This window comes from Carlito syrichta, unplaced genomic scaffold, assembly GCF_000164805.1.
Source record: "Carlito syrichta isolate Samal-C Ts95f unplaced genomic scaffold, Tarsius_syrichta-2.0.1 Scaffold308653, whole genome shotgun sequence".
Classification (NCBI taxonomy): domain Eukaryota; kingdom Metazoa; phylum Chordata; class Mammalia; order Primates; family Tarsiidae; genus Carlito; species Carlito syrichta.
In genome coordinates this window covers 163,345-175,679 of record NW_007252749.1, presented here as the reverse complement: position 1 = coordinate 175,679, position 12,335 = coordinate 163,345, and the positions used below count along the sequence as shown (strand labels likewise).

General features: G+C 33.3%; 1 protein-coding gene across 1 annotated transcript in view; it reads left to right on the top strand.

Annotated features, from left to right (window-relative positions):
• The window catches only part of ACSS3 (acyl-CoA synthetase short chain family member 3), a 171,473-nt gene that overhangs the window by 148,557 nt on the left and 10,581 nt on the right, over nt 1-12,335 (top strand). Inside the window, exons 12-13 of the mRNA XM_008065550.2 lie at nt 3,361-3,442; nt 5,622-5,744. Of these exons, the coding sequence (XP_008063741.1) occupies nt 3,361-3,442; nt 5,622-5,744 (205 nt within the window). The remainder of the gene's footprint in view (nt 1-3,360; nt 3,443-5,621; nt 5,745-12,335) is intronic.

Here is a 12,335-nt window from a genome sequence, read left to right as displayed (position 1 = left end):
AGGATTCCAGCACCTGCTTTGCTTTTTTAAATATTCTGGGACCCTGTCCTTCTTTTTTCCCATCTTTCCTTCTTTCTCCGTTTCTTACCCCTTTTCTTATTTGCCTTATTACCATCTCCGTACCACTGTGTATAATATTTATTAGCAATTACTTCTTTAGTACAAAAAGAAGACGCTAAACATATGATGTCCTTCTCCAAGGGTTCTGGAGGTAAAAGAAAGAGCTGATATATATATTTAATTTCTAATGATTAAGGTTAAAAGTACATTCAGATATGCTCAGGATTGCCTATTATTACCACTGAAATACATTTTAGGTTGAGATTCTATTTCCATTGAACAGAGATTTTAATATTTGCTGATAGTCACCAACTTTCTGATAATTGGATGAAAAGCAAAGACCTTCTCCTTAGAAATGTACATACAGCCAAATTTTACACTATATTTTAGGAAATTCAAAGATTCCTCAGTGTTCATGCACCTCATGTTTTGCTATTATTAATTCCCAAGGTCTATGGGTATATACAAACTTATCCAAACTTTTCTGGTAGGAATTTGAGGTGGTATAAAAATACATCTTGTCCTTGTTCTTCAGAAAATTTTTGCAGACATTTAAAGTTTTGTGCCACAGCTCAGGAAACTTGTGTCCTTAAGGCTTATTATTGTCATCATTAGTTTAGTGGGAGAAGGCTGCATATGCTTTCATCCTGTAGGCTTCGATTAATTGTAAGAACATTATCTGTTACTAATCACTAGCACCGTATTTATCTCAGGAAGCAAGGAAAAACAGTCTATCAGATCATTTTTCTTTTAAGAATAGAAGTTGCAAATCTAAGTGACTTCCTCTTGAACCCATTTATATACACTGAATTAGGTACATGCTAGGTTACCAGGAAACTCAGACCATGTACAATACACTATGTACTCATTTGGACTATGTATAAAAACATGTAGGTGTCTCTATTGTGAGGAGGTAGTATATATCCTGATGGACCAGAATCTTTGATTTAGGATAGATAAAATTTTTTTTAAAAACACACACTTTTAAAGCAACATGTTATTTGATGTGCATAGTTCTCAGTATGAGTAATATGTGTTTAAATATTTGCATCAGCATTCCTGTATGTCAGCAAACACGCGGTAATAAGAAACAGCGGTTCCCATTTTACCTGGCATGTGTGTTCTAATTTGTTTCAGACCACACCCCTCTCTATTGTCTTCAATCCAGCATGAAGGCCAGCTGCCATTTATTATCACAATTATCTTTATTTATCTTTAGTCTAGTAAAGAGATAATTTATAGTACCCATGTATTTGTCAAACACGGCACCGCGAAAGACACAAAGAACTATATTGTGATAAATTTCTTGGAAGACACTGAAAATTATCTCTTATTTAAAGTACAAGCGGAATGAATCTCCATCAGGTTTATTGTTTCTTATTTTACATCTAATCTGCTTCACTCTCTAAGATCCCTGTGGCCCATATAGGCATTTGATTTGCCATTTTTCTTAGGGTCTTCTTTATCTTCAGCACCCTGAAAATGTCACTCAATTGATTTTTAGTAATTGTCATATGCATATTTTATTTCAGTGCTTAATAATCAATGATTTTACACTTTTTTGTACATGTAATAATTAAAACAAACAGATGGTGTGAAAATATATACATGGTGATTGAGAAACAGTCACATAGTAAAGTCAGTTAAAAGAACCTAGAAGAATTATTGGCTTCCACTTGTTGCCTTCACACAGATTTAGCGATAAACCGTAATAGCAACAACAGCAATAACAAGAGCACACCAGTTTTTCTATAGCTTTTTTTATAGTTGGCAAAATACCCTCACATGAATTTTATTTAGTTATAAGAGGCCCATAAATATTGAGGGAGCCTATTTCCTCTGTCTTAAAATAATTTTAGAGGGGGGGTGGGACTGGCAGTTGAGGGAAACTGCTAGGGGAGGGAGGGCATACCTCATCAACAAGGGTACCTGCATGATCAATGTTTGTAGACGTAACCCTGAATTGTACCCCACATCTTTATAATAAATACATAAATTTAAAAAAATAAAAAACAATAATTTTGAAAAAGAACACTTAGCGAGGAAAAAGGTCTCACCAAGATCACTACTGGGAGGCCAGGCATGGTGGAGATGGGCAATGTCAGCGGGGTTGCCCAAGGGGCATTAGCAGTTCTTCCCACTTGTTACAGCATTTTCTTCCTGACAGAAGGAGGGAATAAGATTCAGTGTCATAGAAGCTTAATATGGGGGTAGACTTCCAAGCACCTGCTTTTTTCTTGTCCTATCAGACCTGAAAATGCTTCTTGTGGGCAGGGTGTGTGATGTTGCCTCATGTGGACAGTAGCCATCTCTACTTCATTTTCAATTTCTCAGCATTAGAACTGTAAATTCACCACTCCATTTAGTGTTTTTATTGTGTAAGTATGAGAGGATAGGTGTTTGAAAGTTCTCAGACTTTACAGTATCTACATTTCCAAACTATGAAGTATCTAAAAGGATTCTGTGTCCAGAAAGCAATCTTTGTTAGTAGACACTTTCTACAAGGAACTGATATGAGAGTTTCATTTATTTATATAAACATAGATATAATTGATAGATGATAGATAGATAGAAAGACAGATAGATAATAGATAGATAAAGGTTAAGTCCTTGCCATGTGTGTAATACCTGTTTGACTCTATGAAAAGAAAAAGGAAGTATAAGAGAAAGCTGGCTAGAAAGAAAATATATATGGTCTCTTATATTTTATATGCTGAAGTATTTCCATGTATTCACAGGAACGAGCAATATCATGCCTCATAGGTCTGGATGGTCATGATTAAAAAAAAAAAAAAATGAATAGTAAGAGGGAGTTCCCAGAGGAAGGAGGCTGGTTGACTATGGAGATACATTTAAATACTGGATGTTTAATTGGAAAATTTCATTACACAGAGACAGGCAAAGGTGACCGTTAGTACCCTGTTACTTAAAAAAAAAGTTAATTTTTCTATGTTGAAAGAATATTTTTCTTAACAAGTAATTCAATGACACATTTTTGGTTCTTTTTGCAGATATTATATTTTTATTGAAACAATAACTATTTCTAATAACTATTTAAATTCCAAATACTTGTGCCTTTTGTGCATTTTCTAGAAACCACAGTCATTCTTCAATAATTCTGTTGTGCAGTAGTCAACTATATAGTCCTCAATTACACATGATCTGTCCAATTGATTAGAGGTTATATTTCAGTTTGGGATTTGAATTGTAATTATCCATCACTCTGGAAAAATAATAGTTCTAATTGATGTCTTTATTACTACTTTCACCATAATTTTAACTGCTCTGTTTTTATATAAGGTTGCCATTACCACCTGGGGCTTTTTCGGGACTCTGGAAGAATCAGGAAGCATTCAAGCATTTATACTTTGAAAAATTTCCTGTAAGAATGTTAATGTGCTTTTTAAAAATCTTCTTGTGTACATCTCTGTAATTCTTGCCTGTTGAATTGAAAAACTTGCTTCTAGAATCATAGATCAAAAAGAAACTTTTAAAGGTTATCTGGACCAGTTTCCAGTTCTCAGGGATAAGAATATCCAAATCAATTATCTAAATAAGCCATTTTTATGTATATTATCAGTGTGTAGACATAGAAATTCCTTAGTTTTCTATAGCAGCTTTTCCTAGAATTTAATGGTCCTCTCTATCAGGTAATTTTCTGTTCAATCAAAATGTTTTTTGGACTTTATTATTTCATCTACTGGATTCCTCTGTACAGACTGAGAGCAACTAATCAGAATTATACAATGTCATTAAAACCCTTAACCTACTCTTTTCCTGGCTATGTGAGCAAAATTTATTTGGCTTGCCCAGAAATTGTATTTTTCCATCTCTTCATCTGTTTTTGACATCCTTCCTTGAATGTTCTCTGGCTCTTTATTTAAAATCCCATTTAAAAAATACAGATACAGGATAAAAATAGTGTTCTCAAAGCCCAACCCCCAGTGCCATGGATAACAAAGAGTGCCTTCCTATTTTGTTATTGACCTGTCACTACATGCCATGGCCATATGTGTTGAGTTAACAACAGCATTTCATGATACACACGTCAGAGTTCCCTATTCACATTTCTTTTGTCTTTTGCTTATGGTTTTTTTACTTAGAGTGTTACCTGGTCCTCATTATGCAGTAGGTAAGAAGGAATGAATGATTAGAATTTCATCTTAAAAGTTTGTCCAGGTATTTAGCATCCTCTCTTTATTATTTGTGAAGGAAGGACAGATAACCTAATCAACTAGATAAATGACAAGAATTAAAATAGCTTTTTTTAGAAAGAGATCTCAGAGTTGAATGACCTCAGTTACCAAGATTAAATATGCACCTGATAGACTGTGACAGGGAAAATTTGTCAGTACAGTTGACTCCAATCAGTTCAATCTATCTACCTGACTGGTCACAGTTAAATAGTCAGAGTACAGACACTGAATATAGTTAATTATAATCTGACAATGGCAAATGATATGTGCATGTGTCTGTAACATGATCACCTCTAACACTAAAGCTTTCTCAAAGACCTAGTTCATGGTTAAACTATATGAAGTAACTCTATACTCTGTCTTGTTACCTGACCTTAGACCTCTAATGAGGGATTAATAATAGCATAGAAGGGTTAAGTAACTTGCCTGGAATTAACATAGGTTAGAAGTGTTAGAGCAGAGATTTGAACTGAAATAACATGAATCTAGAGTTTGTGCTCCTGACTAATACCCTAAGTTGCCTCTCTTATAGTAGTAATAATAGTAATTGCCGTAAAAACTGTCAATTATTGATGTCTCATTATGTGCTAGGGTCTGTCCTCTTTAGTTTACCGACAGTGTTTCATGTGTGGTTCACAGAAACCTTATAAGGTAGAACTCATTATCCCGTTTAATAGATGAGCATGCTGAGTCTCAGAAAAACTAAGAAACACAAATAGTGACTTGTACTAAGGCTCATGCTCACAAACATAAGTATCAGGATAATTTAGGAGCATTAAGGAAAGTAATATTTATTTATTTCTACTTATTCTTCTCAATTCTTCATTCTATGTAATTTCTGGACCAGCAAAAATGTGCTACTGTGAGTTGACTGAAAACTAAATCTCATACTTACTAATAAATTTCACTGATGCTTGAGTCCAATCTTAATTCATGTTAATAAACTAGGGCTCTGTTTTATAATTATTCACAGGAAGTTTTAAGGTTTTTGAAAATTAATACAATTAAAAAAGAAATCTATCAAAAATTACTTTGCAATACCAAAGTATATTAGAAATATTGAACTATTACTTTTCCATTTAAAAAAATAAATTGGGTTCATAAACTTTACAACTCTAAATCCAAACACTCAACTCGAACATATATAAAAACACTTTGGCTTATTCTTGGCTGTTAGAGAAGAAAAGAGATTCTTAGTAAACTCCCCAAATAAAAAGTAATTTAATTTAATAGTCTAGTTATGAAAAAAAGTCAAGTACACAGAGTAAATCCACTTCTACACATTTTATACTTACCAAGTTTTGAAAAGATTACATTACCTAGCACTACATGCTAATTAGACATAATTTTTTTTCTTGTTTTCAGGGATACTATGATACCATGGATGCTGGTTACATGGATGAAGAAGGCTATTTGTATGTTATGTCTCGAGTTGATGATGTCATAAATGTTGCAGGTCACAGGATTTCTGCAGGTGCTATTGAAGAGGTAACAATGAATACTGGTATTTTATTACAATGAGTGTTTAGGAACAGAGTGGACCTAAAGACAGTATTGTAGTTATTTCACCTGGAAAATGACCACAGCTTCTATTTGTAGTAGATACCAGGTATCTCTCTCATGTCAATTCTTCTCATGCAGATGTTCATATTTTCCAAATTCCCCTCATCCCTGCCTGGGTGGTAGTGAAGAGTTTTAAGTACTTACATATATGTGTTCTTTAAATGGTGTGGCGTTTCAACATTTTACTATACTCTTAAATCCCGATAATTTCTTTCAATTTAAGTCACACAAAGTCCCTACACATCCCTAGGACTTTTAAAAATGTTTTAAAATTTACGTAGATTAAAGTCTACTTTTGCTGTACAGTGCTATGAATTATATAGATTCTGTAGTCATTAACACAGAAAGATTGTAGAACAATTGCAACATTGCAAAGAATTTTCTCATAATGTTACCTTTATGTTCTAGCTATGGTAACTATACTTTCTCTGTTGCTATACTTTTGCCTTCCTTAAAATTTCATATAAATGGATTATACAGTAGGTAACCTTTGAGACTGCATTATTTCCTTTAGGAAAATACATTTAAGAACCATCCTAATTATTTCATGTATCAATAACTTGTCTTTTTATATTGCTGTGTAGTATTTCACTGTGTGGAAGTATTAATGAGTTTATGTATCCATTCACCCACTGAAGTTCATATGGGTTGTTTCTAATTTGGGGCTATTATAAATAGTGCTGTTATACACGTTTGAGTACAGATTTTTGTGTGAAAATAGTTTTTGTTACTTTAGGATAAATACCTAATCATGAGTTTACTGGGTTTTTTGGTAAGTGTATGTGTAAGGTTGTAAGAAACTTCCAAACTTTTTCAGTGTGACTGTGCTGTTTCACATTCCCACCAGAAGTGGTTGCCGGTCCTGTTTCTTCTCCCCTTTTAAGTACTTGGTAGTGTCATTACTCTATTTAAACCATTCTAATAGGTGTGTAATGGTATCCTATTGTGCTTTTAATTTGCATTTCCATAATGATTGGTGATGTTGATCATCTTTTCACATGCTTATTTTTCACCCATATATCTTCTTTGGTGAGATATCTGTTAAATTCTTCTGCCCAGTTTTTAAATTGTTGACTTTTAATTGTTCAGTTCTTTATGTATTCTGAATGCAAGTCCTTAATCTGATGTGCAGTTTGCAAATATTTTATTCATGTTTGCAACTGGTCTTTTCATTCTGCTAAAAGTTCCCTAAACAGAACAAAAACATACTTACTATTAAATTTCACTGATGTTTGGGTCCAATCCTAATTCTTGTTAATAAACTAGAGCTGTGTTTTATAATTATTCATAGAGAGCTTTAAAGCTTTTAAAAATTAATACAATTTAAAAAGAAATATATCCAAAATTACTTTGCAATACCAAAGTATATTAGAAATATTGAGCCATTATTTTTCCATTTAAAAAATATTCCTTCTGCTTCTTTTGAATTTATTTTTTCTAGTTTTTAAGGTAGAAGTTTATGTAACTGATTTTAGATTTTTAGTTATGAATTTAATGCTATAAATTTCTCTCCAAGCACTGTTTTGGCTACATCTTACCAATTTTGATAAGTTGCATTTAATTTTTTATTTAGTTAAAATATTTTTAAGTTTCTCTTGAAATTTCTTTTTCTACCATGTGTCATTTAGAAATGTGTTTGTTTAATCCCCAATAATCTGTTATCTTTCTGTTGATTTCTAATTTAATTCCATTATTATACAAAAACACACACTATTTGATATATATTCTTTCAAATTTGTTACAGAGTGTTTTATGGTTCAAAATGTGATCTATCTTGGTGACTCTTTTATGTAAGTTTGAGAAAAGTGTGTAATCTGTTATCATGGAATAAAGTTTCATAGATGTTAATTACATTTATTGAAGATGCTATTGAATTCAGTAATGTTTTACTGATTTTTCTGTCAGCTACATCTGTCAATTCTTGGGGTGTCTCCAACTGTAATAGGGTCTCCAACCATAATAATTGATGCATCTATTTCTCCTTGCAGTTCTTTCAGTTTTTGCCTGATGTACTTTGACGTTCCACTGTTAAATACAGACACATTAAGGATCATTTTGTCTTCCTGGATTGTTGACATTTTTACTGTTATATAATACTTTCTTTACCCATGATAACTTTTCTTGCTCTGAAGTCTACTCTGCTTGAAATTAATATAGCTACTACCACTTTCTTCTAATTAGTGTTAGCATGGTATAAATTTCCCTGTCTCTTTACTTTAATCTGCAAGGGGGGAACCCAAAAAACTGAAATTATCTTTTGGGAGGGTGAGACCCCTATAGTACACTCAGAATTTGTTCCTCTGGATCAAACAATCAACCAAAGTTTTTTATTTGGAAGTTCTGAGAAGGTTGCATCATGATTTGTGGAAAAAACATCCTGAGTTGTGGCAAATAGGTGACCAGTTCTTCCACTGTGACAATGCACCTGCCCACACTGCATTGAGTGTTCAACAGTTTTGAAACAAAAACAGCATGACCCCCATTCCCCATCCTCCCTATTTACTCAGTCTCACCCTGAGCGACTTATTTGTTTCCCCAGATGATAAAAGTCCTTCAAAGGGAAACATTTTGCTGATTTAGAAGAGGCGAAACAAAAAACAGCAGAAGCACTAAAAGACATTAAAACTGACAAGTTCAAAAATTGTTTTGAGCAATGAACAAAGCTTCATGATAGGTATGCTGCATCAAACAGAGAGTACTTTGAAGGTGACAAGTTCAAACATGTAAGAATAAATACACAGTTTTTTATAAATAAAAAAGGGGTTTTTTGGGGTCCCCTCATATGTGTCTTTATATTTAAAACTGGTTTCTTCCAGGCATATATAGTTGAGTCTTGTTTTTTGATCTAGTCTGATAATCTGTATTAAAAACGGTATATATCATTGATACTAAATGATCATTGACATAATTGGACTAATATCTGAAATATTTGTAATTGTTTTCAATTTGTTGCCCTCATTATTTGTTTCTATTTTTGCCCTTTTTTTTGTATTTGGTGGTTATAATTGAACATTTTATATGATTTAATTTTTTCTTCTCTTTTAGAATATCAAGTAAACTTTTATAAAAACCTTTTTAGTGGTTAACCTATTTTTTGCAATATACATTTACAACTAACTAAGTCCACATTTAAATAATACTATATAACTTCATAGGCAGTGCAAGAACTTTATAATAACAAAATATTCCTAATTCCTCCTTCTCAGTCCTTGCATCATTGCTGTCATTTATTTCACTTATGTATAAGCATATATATGTATAAGCATTCATATATGAATATATGTGAATAAATTATTATTTAGTATTTTTGAACAAACTGTTATATATGGGATCAGTTAAGAAAAAGAAAAAGAAAAGTTTTGATTTTACCTTCATTTCTGAGGCTTTCTTTAATTTTATTGATCCAAGTTTCTGACTGATATTATTTCCTTCTTCCTGAAGAGTTTCTTTTTAACATTCTTGCAAAGCGGGTCTACTGGCAACAATTCCTTCAATGTTTTAATGTTTGTTTGTCTGAGAAAGTTTATTTCTGCTTAACTTTTGAAAGATAATTTTGTACCATATGAAATTTTAGATTGGCGCTTTTTTTGGACATTTTAAATATTTCACTGCGCTTTTTTCTTTCATATGTCCAAACTTTTCAGTCCAAACTTAGCAGTTTAATACTTCTTGTCATGTTGGCTTTTAAGAAATTTTTAGTGACAGTCAATGAGGTAATTTTTTTGAGTAAAAGGATAGAATTTCATAAAACATTAAGAAACACATGACTTTTGTGTCTGTCCTATTATACTATTGTCTTGTTTTTAAAGGACTCTAAATTTTTGTAATAACTTGGATAGACTCATATGTGAGTGTTACCTTTGCTCCTCTTTAGGCAAGGTATTCCCTCCCCCAGCTTTTTTCAAAATTTTTTTTATCTTGGTTTTTTGAAGTTTGAATATGATATGCCTACATGCACATTTAGTTCCTCCCCTTCCCCTCTCTTTTCTTCTTTTTCTTTTTTTTTTTTACATTTATCCTGCTTGACATTTTTTAAATTCCTAGATTTATAGTTTTGTGTCAGGCATTAATTTAAGGAAAATTCTCAGCCATTATTGCTATAAATATTGCTCCCATTTATCTCTCTTTCTTCTCTTTCTGTTATTTCTAATATTATATGTGTGTTATACCTTTTGTAGTTTTCCCATAGTTCTTGAGTATTTCGTTTTGTTTGTAAACTTTTTTTCATTTTTCTTCTTGCTTTTTAGTTTTTAAAATTTCTATTGCGGTGTTATCAAACTCGAAGATTCTTTCTTTCACCATGCTCAGTTTACCAATAAACCCATTAAAGGCATTCTTAATTTATATTACAGATATTTTGATTTCTAGCTTTTCTTTTTCTATTTTTTCTTATAATTTCCAACTTTCTGATTAGTTTACATTGATCATCTGTTCTTGCAAGTTGTCTTAGCAACTTCTACTAAAGCTCTTAGTATATTAATCATAATTTAAGAAATTATGCTCTGGTAATTTCAACATTCCTACCATCTTAGACTTTGTTTCCGATGCTCGTTCGGTATCTTCAAACTGTGTTTTTTGCTGTTTAATATGTCTTTTAGTTTTTCATTGAAGTATGGACATAATGTACTGGGCAAAAATAATTCCAATAACTAGGCCTTTAGTGACGTAGTGGTAGCAGTAGGGACAGAGAAAGCATTCTATACCCCTAGGATTAGGTTTCAGACTTCTGGTGAGTCTTTGCCTCTGGGCTGTGAATGTCATCAGTGTTTCTCAGTGTTTTTCCCCTTAGATGGGATAGGATGGATAGAGAGGACTGGAGTTTGGGTGTTTCCATTCTCTCAGGCCAGGCTCTGATAAAACCCCAGCGGGTTAGGTTCTGTTATATAACAGTTTATTTTTAGGGTAGGCCTCGTTAAGAACAGAATGTTCTGGAGTATTTCAAAATAGGTCCCTTTCTCCTCCTCCTGCCAGAAGCATGAGGAAGTTTTTTTCTGATATTCACTGTGGGAACCAAATTGGTCTCCTAGAAGTAAAACTAAAAAAAAAGAAAAAGAAAAAGAAAAAAGTGGGAGATCCCCCTAAGACTAGGATCTCCTGAGTTTTAAACTCTCAGACTTTTCACACTGACCATCAAGCTATTCTTCAATTCCAGTTCAGATTTCCCTACGCTGGTGCTTGTTCTTGTGGAGGTTTCTGCTCCAGTAAATTGCGATTTTTCTGTAGTCAGCTGTCTGTCTTTCCAGTGTTAGGGGCAGTGGCTTTCTCTGTGACCTCACTTTCTGACAGATTCAAGGAGACTTGCCATTTTTTTTGTTTGTTTAGTTTTTTTTTTACTTGCTTTTATAATGAAGTGGTGACTTCTAAGCTTCTTACAAAACTGGACCAAAACCAGAAGTTTCTCTTCACTGTTTGATTCTAGACTCCCCCTTACTTGTCTTCTGGGTATTGCTTCAGGGCTTTGTCTCTCCGTACTGTTACCAGGATTATTCCTGCAATGTCTATGGGCACAGTGTCTCTGGGGGTAGGGAGGGGCTTTGTCTTTTTGCCGGTGCCTCCCTAGCGTAGGTCGGTCAAGTCGGCAGAGATCCACTCTTGGAAGCAGTATGGTTGCTGATGGGTGAGCAAATGGCACTGCTTGTTTCTGAGTTTTCTTGGCATAGGATGACAGAGTACCCAAGGCTCCATCCCACAGAATCTGCTGCATAGTTGCAGTGGATAAGGGAAGGCGCATATGGTGTCAGGAGTGGAGAGTCAGCAAGTTTGTGGCACTCATCCAGAGTAGGAAGAATAAAATTTGTTTCATAGTGTCTTTCCTCCTTTTCGTGGGTCACTGACTAGACACAGTAGGCTTTTCTTGAGGCTTTTTCTGTCTACAATCATTGTCAGTTCCACAGTTTGGGCTGCTCTAGCCCTTAGGCTAGAATATATAGAAGCTAAAATAAACAAAAATAACAAAATCCCCAAACTCCCAAACTAACAAACAAAAAACAGGGAATTTATCATCAGCTTGGTTCTCAAGTTCTGATAGAGTCTTCTGATACATATTAGCCCAGAGGTGTTTTTTTAAAATTATAATTAAAAGAACAGATAAGGTAGAATATAGTTAACTCATTTTTTTCTAGAAGCAAATCCCAGAATAGTTTTTAAACTGCATGGAGCAAACAAACTACAATGTAAAGAAAGGAAAATGTTTAAATGAGCATGATTCACAGTTCAGTTGGATCAGAGTTTGCAGACTCAAAGTTTTATCTCCTCTTCGTCTAATTAAATGAGAATCACCTTCTCTAAAGGGTGTATCTGTCTTCAGTCCAAACTTAGCAGCTTAATAGTTCTTGTCATGTTGACTTTTTAAATTTTTTTAGTGACAGTCAATGTGGTAAATTTTTTGAGTAAAAGGATGGAATCTCATAAAATATTAAGAAACGTGATCTTTGTGTCTGTCTTATTATACTATTATCTTGTTTTTAAAAGACTCTGAATTTTGCAATGACTTGAAATTGGAATTCATGCTTCACA